The sequence below is a fragment of the Salvelinus alpinus genome, chromosome 30 (genome assembly GCF_045679555.1).
Source record: "Salvelinus alpinus chromosome 30, SLU_Salpinus.1, whole genome shotgun sequence".
NCBI lineage: Eukaryota > Metazoa > Chordata > Actinopteri > Salmoniformes > Salmonidae > Salvelinus > Salvelinus alpinus.
In genome coordinates this window covers 12832708-12845602 of record NC_092115.1, presented here as the reverse complement: position 1 = coordinate 12845602, position 12895 = coordinate 12832708, and the positions used below count along the sequence as shown (strand labels likewise).

The 12895-nt window shown below is 42.2% G+C and overlaps 1 protein-coding gene across 1 annotated transcript in view; it reads left to right on the top strand.

Annotated features, from left to right (window-relative positions):
* LOC139559885 (potassium channel subfamily T member 2-like) overlaps positions 1–11521 on the top strand; it is a 35598-nt gene extending 24077 nt beyond the window's left edge. The window contains exons 23-30 of the mRNA XM_071376321.1: positions 1828–1939; positions 3359–3460; positions 4787–4870; positions 5170–5301; positions 5552–5572; positions 5993–6305; positions 6814–6904; positions 10212–11521. Coding sequence (XP_071232422.1) covers positions 1828–1939; positions 3359–3460; positions 4787–4870; positions 5170–5301; positions 5552–5572; positions 5993–6305; positions 6814–6904; positions 10212–10326 — 970 coding nt within the window. The 3' untranslated portion in view covers positions 10327–11521. The remainder of the gene's footprint in view (positions 1–1827; positions 1940–3358; positions 3461–4786; positions 4871–5169; positions 5302–5551; positions 5573–5992; positions 6306–6813; positions 6905–10211) is intronic.
* Positions 11522–12895: the final 1374 nt, after the last annotated feature.

The window sequence follows — 12895 nt, the reverse complement described above, 5'->3', positions numbered from 1 at the left end:
ATAAGTGACAAGCATGGTCAAATAATAATCATGAATCATTTTCAGTTGGCTTTTCATAGCCGATCATTAAGAGTTGAAAATAGCAGGTCTGGGACAGGTGGCGGTTCCATAACCGCAGGCAGAACAGTTGAAACTGGAATAGCAGCAAGGCCAGGTGGACTGGGGACAGCAAGGAGTACAAAACATTAAGGACACCTGACTTATTCTAAAATTGATAACATCGTTTTTTCCCCCTCATCAATCTACACACAATACCCCATAATGACAAAGCAAAACAGGTTTTTAGAAATAAAAAGAAAAGGTTATCAGACCTTTTACTCAGTACTTTGTTGAAGCACCTTTGGCAGCGATTACAGCCTCAGGTCTTCTTGGGTATGACGCTACAAGCTTGGCACACATGTATTTGGGGAGTTTCTCCCATTCTTCTCTACAGATCCTCTCAAGCTCTGTCAGGTTGGATGGGGAGCGTTGCTACACAGCTATTTTCAGGTCTCTCCAGAGATGTTCGATGGGGTTCAAGTACAGGCTCTGGCTGGGCCAATCAAGGACATTCAGAGACTTGTCCCAAAGCAACTCTGCATTGTGCTAGCTGTGTGCTTAGGGTTGTTGTCCTGTTGGAAGGTGAACTTTCGCCCCAGTCTGAGGTCTTGAGAACTCTGGAGCAGGTTTTCATCAAGGATCTCTCTCTACTTTGCTCTGTTCATCTTTCCCTCGATCCAGACTTCCGTGCTGCAGATGATTGTCCTTCTGGAAGGTTCTCCCATCTCCACAGAGACTCTGGAGCTCTGTCAGAGTGACCATCGGGTTCTTGGTCACCTCCCTGACCAAGGCCCTTCTCTCCCGATAGCTCAGTTTGGCCAGGTGGCCAGCTCTAAGAAGAGTCTTGATTGTTCCAAACTTCTTCCATTTTAGAATGATGGAGGCCACTGTGTTCTTGGGGACCTTCAATGCTGGAGACATTGTTTGGTACCCTTCCCCATATCCGTGCCTCAACACAATCCTGTCTTGGAGCTCTACGGACAATTCCTTCGACCTCATGGCTTGGTTTTTGCTCTGACATGCACTTTCAACTATGGGACCTTGTATAGACAGGTGTGTGCCATTCCAAATCATGTCCAATCAATTGAATTTACCACAGGTAGACTCCAATCAAGTTGTAGAAACATCTCAAGGATGATCAATGGAAACAGGATGCACCTGAGCTCAATTTCGAGTCTCATAGCAAAGGGTCTGAATACTTATGTAAATAAGGTATTTCTGTTTTTTATTTTTAATAAATTAGAAAAAAAATCTAAAAACCTGTTTTCCCTTTGTCATTATGGGGTATTGTGATGTCATTATGCCATAATGACATCACAATACCCCATAATGATTATGGGGTATTGTGATGTCATTATGGGGTATTGTGATGTCATTATGTTGTATTGTCTGTAGATTGATGAGGACATTTTTTTACTTAATCCATTGTAGAATAAGGCTGAACGTAACAAAATGTGGAAAAAGGGAAGGGGTCTGAATACTTTCCGAATGCACGTTTTTTCACGCTCAACAGTTTCCCATGTGTATCAAGAATGGTCCACCATCCAAAAGACATCCAGACAACTTGATACATCTGTGGGAAGCATTGGCGTCAACATGGCCCAGAATCCCTGTGGAACGCTGTCGACACCTTGTCAGATATTAGGAAGGTGTTTCTAAAGTTTGGTCAACTCAGTGTATTTTGGATGTCACATTTGATTACAAAGTTGACATTTTGTTCTGCCATTGTGATTTTCTGTTTTATTTTGTTCAGTTAATCTCAGCTATATTGTGTTTCTTCTCATCCAGGTTGTTCTCCAGTCTCAGTATCATCACCGAGCTAACCCACCCCGCCAACATGAGGTTTATGCAGTTCAGAGCTAAGGACTGGTACTCTCTGACTCTCTCTAAACTGGAGAAGGTAAGCCGTCACTGAATGTACACCAACTGTACTTCAAGGCCGAGTTTCAGTCCAAGGCGCGTTATAGAGAAACACACTTGACAGCTGACAATTAGCATTTTAAAAGCAATGTCCCCGACGTTTGCGGAGATTGCATTCATGCTGAAGATGTCAACTCAAGCGTCAATTAAAAGGCGCGTTGTCGACTGTTCAGTGTGTTGCTCTATAATACGCCTTGGATTGAATCCCAGCCCAAACTATGTAGATGTCTCTAGCTCTATAAATGCAAAGTTTACAACTAGTTATTCTTGTCTGCAGTAGCAAAGGCTATGGACCAGGTTTGGAGTCAGTTCCAGTTAAATTCCAGTCAATTGAGGAAGTAGACTGAAACTCAAATTCTCTTTAATGCTTTTCAATTAGAAAAATATATACTTGGAATTTGGGTTACTTTCTGAATTGACTGGAATTGAAATGGAATTGACCCCAACCCTGGTACGAAATATATACATTGAGTAGCCTTCAAAGGCTACTGACTACATTGAGTAGCCTTCAAAGGCTACTGACTACATTGAGTAGCCTTCAAAGGCTACTGACTACATTGAGTCGTCTTCAAAGGCTACTAACTATACATTGAGTAGTCTTCAAAGCAAAGGAAGAGAAGGTTAAACAATCATTATGTGAAGACTGGACAGTACATACAGTACAAGCATAGAATTTTTCCACGGCCCTCTCAAACAACACCAGACGTTGGATCTTTTTTTCTGAGAGAAATGATTATTCCCATTCATAGACACATGTGACATGTAACATTTTCAGGGGTAATATGACGGGTATTATGTTATGCGTAGGCATCCTTTCCTTAACAAGTATTCAATATAGTTCCTGTTGCGGTGCATCTTCCACCTCACATCAGTATCGACCACCGGGTGGCGCTCTCTCTCTTTCAAATATCCTAAGCCTCTTCTTGAGCACCCCCATTTGGTCCGTTCCAGTTGTAACACCTGAAAGACTTGATGATAATCAGGTTATACTGTACTGCAATAGACTGGTTTATTCAAGGAAAGGTTTGCAGAACGCTGCCCTAACATCCCACTGGGCAAAAACTGGTTGAATAAAAGTTATTCCACTTTATCTCATCCAAATAATTCAATGTGATGACATTGAATCAACATGGAAAACTGATTGGATTTTACCCAACTTTGAACCTAAATTCAAAGACGGTGATTTTTTTATTTAAATTCACGTTAGATGACAACTCAAGCAAAAGTCAATCATAACTAGATGTTGAACTGACGTCTGTGCCCAGTGGGATTAGTGTGTTGTTGTTTCTGTCCCCCCGTTACATGTCTATGGGAGCTAAAAGAGCTTTGTGATTCTTGCATGTGTTGGAAAGAGCTCTACAAATAAAATGTATTATTATTTATTATTATTATTTATTAGAAAGAGCGGGAGAAAGGCTCCAACCTGGCCTTCATGTTTCGCCTGCCGTTCGCTGCAGGGAGGGTCTTCAGTATCGGCATGCTGGACACTCTCCTCTACCAGGTAACCAGGCAGGATCCACCTGTTCTGTACAGCAGGACCCACCTGTTCTGTACAGCTGGACCCACATGTTCTGTACAGCAGGACCCACCTGTTCTGTACAGCTGGACCCACATGTTCTGTACAGCTGGACCCACCTGTTCTGTACAGCTGGACCCACATGTTCTGTACAGCAGGACCCACCTGTTCTGTACAGCTGGACCCACATGTTCTGTACAGCAGGACCCACCTGTTCTGTACAGCTGGACCCACATGTTCTGTACAGCTGGACCCACCTGTTCTGTACAGCTGGACCCACCTGTTCTGTACAGCAGGACCCACCTGTTCTGTACAGCAGGACCCACCTGTTCTGTACAGCTGGACCCACCTGTTCTGTACAGCAGGACCCACCTGTTCTGTACAGCTGGACCCACCTGTTCTGTACAGCAGGACCCACCTGTTCTGTACAGCAGGACCCACCTGTTCTGTACAGCTGGACCCACCTGTTCTGTACAGCAGGACCCACCTGTTCTGTACAGCAGGACCCACCTGTTCTGTACAGCTGGACCCACCTGTTCTGTACAGCAGGACCCACCTGTTCTGTACAGCTGGACCCACCTGTTCTGTACAGCTGGACCCACCTGTTCTGTACAGCAGGACCCACCTGTTCTGTACAGCAGTACCCACCTGTTCTGTACAGCTGGACCCACCTGTTCTGTACAGCAGGACCCACCTGTTCTGTACAGCAGGACCCACCTGTTCTGTACAGCAGGACCCACCTGTTCTGTACAGCTGGACCCACCTGTTCTGTACAGCTGGACCCACCTGTTCTGTACAGCAGGACCCACCTGTTCTGTACAGCAGTACCCACCTGTTCTGTACAGCTGGACCCACCTGTTCTGTACAGCAGGACCCACCTGTTCTGTACAGCAGGACCCACCTGTTCTGTACAGCTGGACCCACCTGTTCTGTACAGCAGGACCCACCTGTTCTTTACAGCAGGACCCACCTGTTCTGTACAGCTGGACCCACCTGTTCTGTACAGCAGGACCCACCTGTTCTTTACAGCAGGACCCACCTGTTCTGTACAGCTGGACCCACCTGTTCTGTACAGCAGGACCCACCTGTTCTGTACTCCCAGATATTTTATGTTACATTATGCTACATTTATGTACATTTTAATGTGTAACATTCTTTTTACTGTCACAATGTGTTCATATGCATCCCAGTGTCCATATAATATAATGCTAGTCGAATTGGAATGTGTTGATTTCTGGATGACCAGGAATGACCCTTCTATGTACTGACTATGCACATGTCCTGTCCTGTCTGTCCTGTCTGCCATCCCAGTCGTTTGTCAAAGACTATATTATCTCCATCACCAGGCTGCTGCTGGGCCTGGACACCACCCCGGGCTCTGGCTTCCTCTGCTCTGTGAGTTACTCTCTGGGTGCATCTCAATGGTCAAAAGTGGTTTCCTCTCCACGTCTCAGACAGAAGGAGAGAAGACAAAGAGAGGAGGCGTCTTTAGACTATTGAGATTCACCCGTTGTACTGTACAGTAATCCTATGTGTGACAGCACAGCAACTAAGGTCAGAAAATAAACTCAGTGCAGGCTTTACTTGCCTTTCCAAATCCTTACACTGACAGGTAAAAGGGACTCCACGGTCATTTAAAATCATTGTACAGTTGTTCCTCCTGTAGAGAAATGGAGTTTGAAATGACCTTTTAGATGCAGATCTCTGAGGAGGACCTTTGGATCCAGACGTATGGAAGGCTCTATCAGAAACTGTGTTCCACCGTCGGTGACATTCCCATTGGCATCTACAGGACCGAGTCCCAGACAGCAGATTCCTCTGAGGAGGTGCCCTCTAGACCGCAAGGCTGTTTTAACATTGTTGACATTCATTTGTTTGGCTGTGAAATCCCAATTTAGGTTATTTTTTGTTGTTGTGTTAATTACATATTACAGTGGCATTGATTATGCTGTCATTCTGTCGTTTGTTACGTATACATGTTTAGTCTGTATGCTTTCATGGTTATTTAAGCATGTTACAACACATTAAGCAACATTAATGTCATTCATCTCTTTTCTTTTCATTTCCCATCATAAGCAATGCGAGCCATCCTCCCAAGTAAGTTCAGCCCTATTTGTGTGATTCCATGATTCCTATTTGTGTGATTCCATGATTCCTATTTGTGTGATTCTATGATTCCTATTTGTGTGATTCCATGATTCCTATTTGTGTGATTCCATGATTCGCGAAAAACAATAGATTTATTTTGCCAGACTGAATCAACTTTTTGTGCAGATGAGGTAGGTTTTCTTCCACTGTAATGTGTCTTGGTTAAATTGTGCTTGATAAACCACGTCGAGACTTGCCACTGGTGGTTATATCAGGAAGAAATCATTGTCAAACCAACTTCTACATTCTCTGGCCTCACTCTTGATCATTCGCTTTGTTCTGGGTCATTTCATTTGACCCTATTTGACTATAGACATACCATAGACTTCATTCATGTACTATATGGCATTGTGTTTTGACCATGCTCAGTCACAGCTCTCGGTGTGCGTGGAGGACTTAGACGACCCCAAGGAGCAGAGCGACCGAGAACTCCCCCCTGTGGCCGGAGGGCTCCACCGCAGCTCCACCTCCAGCGACCCATCGGACGGGAAGGCTCCCCTGCTGAGGAGGAAGAGCGTGCAGTGGGCGCGGAAGCTGAGCTGGAGGGGGACTCGAGGGAACCAGCGGGGGGCTCAGAGGGGGGGCCAGCAGGGTCTGAGGGCCAGACGCTCAGAGAGACAGGAGCTGGACGAGCTGGTCAGCAACAGGATGAAAAGCCTTGGACTCTGGGCCACGACTTGCGGTGAGAGACCGCACACATGGGGAGGGATGTTTTTGGGGAGATTGCGAGTTGTATTTCCAAGGCCTGGAACAAAATATGTTATGTGTTTGAAACATGACACTTAGTCTTTATGGATGGATGGACAGACAGACTAACAACGGAGATGATTGTCATGTAATATACTATGTCAGCCTTTTGACAGACCAAAACGGACAATGGTGAATGCATACAATGTTATCCTTATTCATTTGGCCAAAGCCTGAAGCTATGCATTCATCAGTGTCCATTTATGTCTGTCAAAAGTTAATATCTTGTCAACTATTTTCCGGTCAGTTGCATACTCAAAAAGGCAGTACGTCTTTTGTCAGACAATCATCTCTAATGTCCATCATCTGTCAACAGACGACTTCCATTGAAAAACCATTTGCTCAAATCAGACATTTTCTGACACAATCTTTTATATTGCCGTAGCCTAAATCATTGGACGTTTCAACTCTGGCCTATCATTATTGTATTTCTCCAATTCCAGATGACATGAGTGAGAACCAGCCTACTCACTCCCACACATACGTGTTGATCAACCCTCCTCCTGACACCAGGCTGGAGCTCAATGACATAGTGTAAGTATGGCAGCATGTAGAAAAGTAAGGGCCTAAAGAAACAGTTGATGAGATGCAATAAAGTAGAAGCAATCAAGAAAGTTGCAAACTCCACATTACTACTCCATGTTAGTCCATGTTACTCCATATTACTATTCCATGTTACTCCATATTACTACTCCATGTTACTCCATATTACTATTCCATGTTACTCCATATTACTACTCCACATTACTACTCCATGTTAGTCCATATCACTACTCCATATTACTCCATATTACTACTCCATGTTAGTCCATATTACTACTCCATATTACTACTCCATGTTAGTCCATATTACTACTCCATATTACTACTCCATGATAGTCCATGTTACTACTCCATATTACTACTCCATGTTAGTCCATATTACTACTCCATATTACTCCATATTACTACTCCATGTTAGTCCATATTACTACTCCATATTACTACTCCATGTTAGTCCATATTACTACTCCACATTACTACTCCATGTTAGTCCATATTACTACTCCATATTACTACTCCATGTTAGTCCATATTACTACTCCACATTACTACTCCATGTTAGTCCATGTTACTACTCCACATTACTACTCCATGTTAGTCCATGTTACTACTCCATATTACTACTCCATACTACTCCATATTACTACTCCACATTACTACTCCATACTACTCCATATTACTACTCCACATTACTACTCCATGTTAGTCCATATTACTACTCCACATTACTACTCCATGTTAGTCCATGTTACTACTCCACATTACTACTCCATACTACTCCATATTACTACTCCACATTACTACTCCATACTACTCCATATTACTACTCCACATTACTACTCCATGTTAGTCCATATTACTACTCCACATTACTACTCCATGTTAGTCCATGTTACTACTCCACATTACTACTCCATACTACTCCATATTACTACTCCACATTACTACTCCATGTTAGTCCATATTACTACTCCACATTACTACTCCACGTTAGGCCATGTTACTACTCCATATTACTCCATATTACTACTCCACATTACTACTCCATGTTAGGCCATGTTACTACTCCATATTACTCCATATTACTACTCCATATTACTCCATATTACTACTCCACATTACTACTCCATGTTAGTCCATGTTACTACTCCATATTACTACTCCATATTACTCCATATTACTACTCCATATTTCTCCATATTACTACTCCACATTACTACTCCATGTTAGTCCATATTACTACTCCACATTACTACTCCATGTTAGTCCATGTTACTACTCCACATTACTACTCCATGTTAGTCCATGTTACTACTCCATATTACTACTCCATGTTAGTCCATATTACTACTCCACATTACTACTCCATGTTAGTCCATGTTACTACTCCACATTACTACTCCATACTACTCCATATTACTACTCCACATTACTACTCCATGTTAGTCCATATTACTACTCCACATTACTACTCCATGTTAGTCCATGTTACTACTCCACATTACTACTCCATGTTAGTCCATGTTACTACTCCATATTACTACTCCATGTTAGTCCATATTACTACTCCACATTACTACTCCATGTTAGTCCATGTTACTACTCCACATTACTACTCCATACTACTCCATATTACTACTCCACATTACTACTCCATACTACTCCATATTACTACTCCACATTACTACTCCATGTTAGTCCATATTACTACTCCACATTACTACTCCATGTTAGTCCATGTTACTACTCCACATTACTACTCCATACTACTCCATATTACTACTCCACATTACTACTCCATGTTAGTCCATATTACTACTCCACATTACTACTCCACGTTAGGCCATGTTACTACTCCATATTACTCCATATTACTACTCCACATTACTACTCCATGTTAGGCCATGTTACTACTCCATATTACTCCATATTACTACTCCATATTACTACTCCATGTTAGTCCATGTTACTACTCCATATTACTCCATATTACTACTCCACATTACTACTCCATGTTAGTCCATATTACTACTCCACATTACTACTCCATGTTAGTCCATGTTACTACTCCATATTACTACTCCATGTTAGTCCATGTTACTACTCCATATTACTACTCCATGTTAGTCCATGTTACTACTCCATATTACTCCATATTACTACTCCACATTACTACTCCATGTTTGTCCATATTACTACTCCATATTACTACTCCATGTTAGTCCATGTTACTACTCCATATTACTACTCCATGTTAGTCCATGTTACTACTCCATATTACTAATCCATGTTAGTCCATGTTACTACTCCATATTACTTCATATTACTACTCCATGTTACTCAATATTACTACTCCATGTTACTCCATATTACTACGCCATGGCACTCCATATTACTACTCCATGTTACTCCATGTTACTACTCCATGTTACTCAATATTACTACTCCATGTTACTCCATATTACTACTTCATATTACTACTTCATATTACTCCATGTTACTACTCCATATTACTACTCCATATTACTGCTTCATATTACTCCATATTACTACTTCATATTACTCCATGTTACTACTCCATATTACTACTCCATGTTACTACTCCATGTTACTCCTCCATGTTACTCCATGTTACTACTCCATATTACTCCATATTACTACTCCATAATACTACTCCATGTTACTACTCCGTATTACTACTACGTATTTTTACTCTGTATTTTTACTCCATATTACTCCTCCATGTTACTCCATGTTACTACTCCATGTTACTACTCCATATTACTCCATATTACTACTCCATGTTACTACTCCATAGTACTACTACGTATTTTTACTCCATATTACTCCTCCATGTTACTACTCCATAGTACTACTCCATGTTACTACTCCATAGTACTCCGTATTACTACTCTGTAGTACTCCATATTACTAATTCATATTACTACTCCATAGTACTACTCCATATTACTCTATATTAGTACTCCATATTACTACTCCATATTCCTACTCCATATTACTACTCCATAGTACTACTCCATATTACTACTCCATATTCCTACTCCATATTACTACTCCATATTCCTACTCCATATTACTCCACATTTCTATTCCACATTACTACTCCACATTACTACTCCATGCTTACATTCACATATTATTTTGTGACTTAATACCCTATGTTTGGGCACACAGTATCTTTGTTAGTATTTGAAAAGATCAACCATTTAGAGTCTCAGAGGAGAGTTCATCATTTCACATCAAGAATAGATTGATTTAGAGGTTCTCCATCTTACAGGTATATCATCCGTTCAGATCCCCTGGGGTACGTCCCTAAGGCTGGTGACAGCAGGGAGAGTCTGGGAAGCAGCACATGTCTTGGGGAGCACACCAAGACAGAGACGCCTTTCTGATCCATACTTACACACAACATGCCTGTACTGTTTTGCTGGGGTTGGTTAAAGGGATAGTTCACTTTTTGCACCGCTAACTGATACAATCGGTTTCCACTAGCATTGCTACAATACCAAAAACATGAACTATCCCTTTAATGCCATAATTAGGTTTTACGTCCTACAGTTCACATTGCATTGTGAAAAGCATGGGGGGTGGGGGGGGTTAGCAATCAGTATAATTTCAGAACGTATCACCCCATACTGTATCTGCTGTTCAACTGATACTGATGTTCTCTATCTCTCTCTTTCACAATGTGGCCTTTCCAGAGGATATACTCAATGTAGGAACTTAGGGGTTTTAAAGACACTACACGGGGTCTTTGTTTTCACGTTTGGGGTGTGGGGGAAATTGAACTGTTTAGGCACTCTCTGCAAAGTCCACCTCTGTTCTTAGTATGCAGTATACTCCATGTTATCATATGTACTGTCTATTTATTCATTTGTAGAAAATAATATGTCAATCATGAATTGTTACTATACTCATCTGTTGAATGTTTGTTGTCGTTAATATTGACTGTCATAAATTCTGTAATGTTTATCTATGCACACTTTGAAAACAAATAGGGTTGCTTTTTGAGCTGGACATGGGCAAATCTTTTCTTCCTTGGCTTATGAAGGGGAATTGCACTCAAACTATCTTTTGTGCTATTTTGTTTGATTAGTCCACTGTTGATACAGTCCCAAAATGTTTTGCATGTCAGTAGTCAAGTTGTCAAGATATTGGAATTTGAAGGAGAAAATTGTCTCCAGCCATTTTGGGACTGTATCAACATTGTCTCCAGCCATTTTGGGACTGTATCAACATTGGACGAATAAAAAAAATACCAAAAGATGCTGTAGTTTTTGAGTGCAATTCCCCTTTAAGTTTATTTAGGCCAGGATGTAATGCAAGGTACGTTTAGCACAGCACACTATAACAGACTTAAAGGTAATTTGCCATTATGCCAGCATGCCCAGTGTTTACTATGATGGCGATGGTACGTCAGGGAAAATGTGAACACCGGGGAAAATACATTTAAAAGGTGCATTGTCGGCTGTATAGGGCACCGTGCTATAACTCGCTTTGCATTGTATCCCGGCCTTAGTTTATGTACAGTGGGGAGAACAAGTATTTGATACACTGCCGATTTTGCAGGTTTTCCTACTTACAAAGCATGTAGAGGTCTGTAATTTTTATCATAGGTACACTTCAACTATGAGAGACGGAATCTAAAACAAAAATCCAGAAAATCACATTGTATGATTTTTAAGTAATTAATTTGCATTTTATTGCATGACATAAGTATTTGATACATCAGAAAAGCAGAACTTAATATTTGGTACAGAAACCTTTGTTTGCAATTACAGAGATCATACGTTTCCTGTAGTTCTTGACTAGGTTTGCACACACTGCAGCAGGGATTTTGGCCCACTCCTCCCTACAGATCTTCTCCAGATCCTTCAGGTTTCGGGGCTGTCGCTGGGCAATACGGACTTTCAGCTCCCTCCAAAGATTTTCTATTGGGTTCAGGTCTGGAGACTGGCTAGGCCACTCCAGGACCTTGAGATGCTTCTTACGGAGCCACTCCTTAGTTGCCATGGCTGTGTGCTTTGTGTCGTTGTCATGCTGGAAGACCCAGCCACGACCCATCTTCAATGCTCTTACTGAGGGAAGGAGGTTGTTGGCCAAGATCTCGCGATACATGGCCCCATCCATCCTCCCCTCAATACGGTGCAGTCGTCCTGTCCCCTTTGCAGAAAAGCATCCCCAAAGAATGATGTTTCCACCTCCATGCTTCACGGTTGGGATGGTGTTCTTGGGGTTGTACTCATACTTCTTCTTCCTCCAAACACGGCGAGTGGAGTTAGACCAAAAAGCTCTATTTTTGTCTCATCAGACCACATGACCTTCTCCCATTCCTCCTCTGGATCATCCAGATGGTCATTGGCAAACTTCAGACAGGCCTGGACATGCACTGGCTTAAGCAGGGGGACCTTGCGTGCGCTGCAGGGGGACCTTGCGTGCGCTGCAGGATTTTAATCCATGATGGCGTAGTGTGTTACTAATGGTTTTCTTTGAGACTGTGGTCCCAGCTCTCTTCAGGTCATTGACCAGGTCCTGCCGTGTAGTTCTGGGCTGATCCCTCACCTTCCTCATGATCATTGATGCCCCACGAGGTGAAATCTTGCATGGAGCCCCAGATCGAGGGTGATTGACCGTCATCTTGAACTTCTTCCATTTTCTAATAATTGCGCCAACAGTTGTTTCCTTCTCACCAAGCTGCTTGCCTATTGTCCTGTAGCCCATCCCAGCCTTGTGCAGGTCTACAATTTTATCCCTGATGTCCTTACACAGCTCTCTGGTCTTGGCCATTGTGGAGAGGTTGGAATCTGTTTGATTGAGTGTGTGGACAGGTGTCTTTTATACAGGTAACGAGTTCAAACAGGTGCAGTTAATACAGGTAATGAGTGGAGAACAGGAGGGCTTCTTAAAGAAAAACTAACAGGTCTGTGAGAGCCGGAATTCTTACTGGTTGGTAGGTGATCA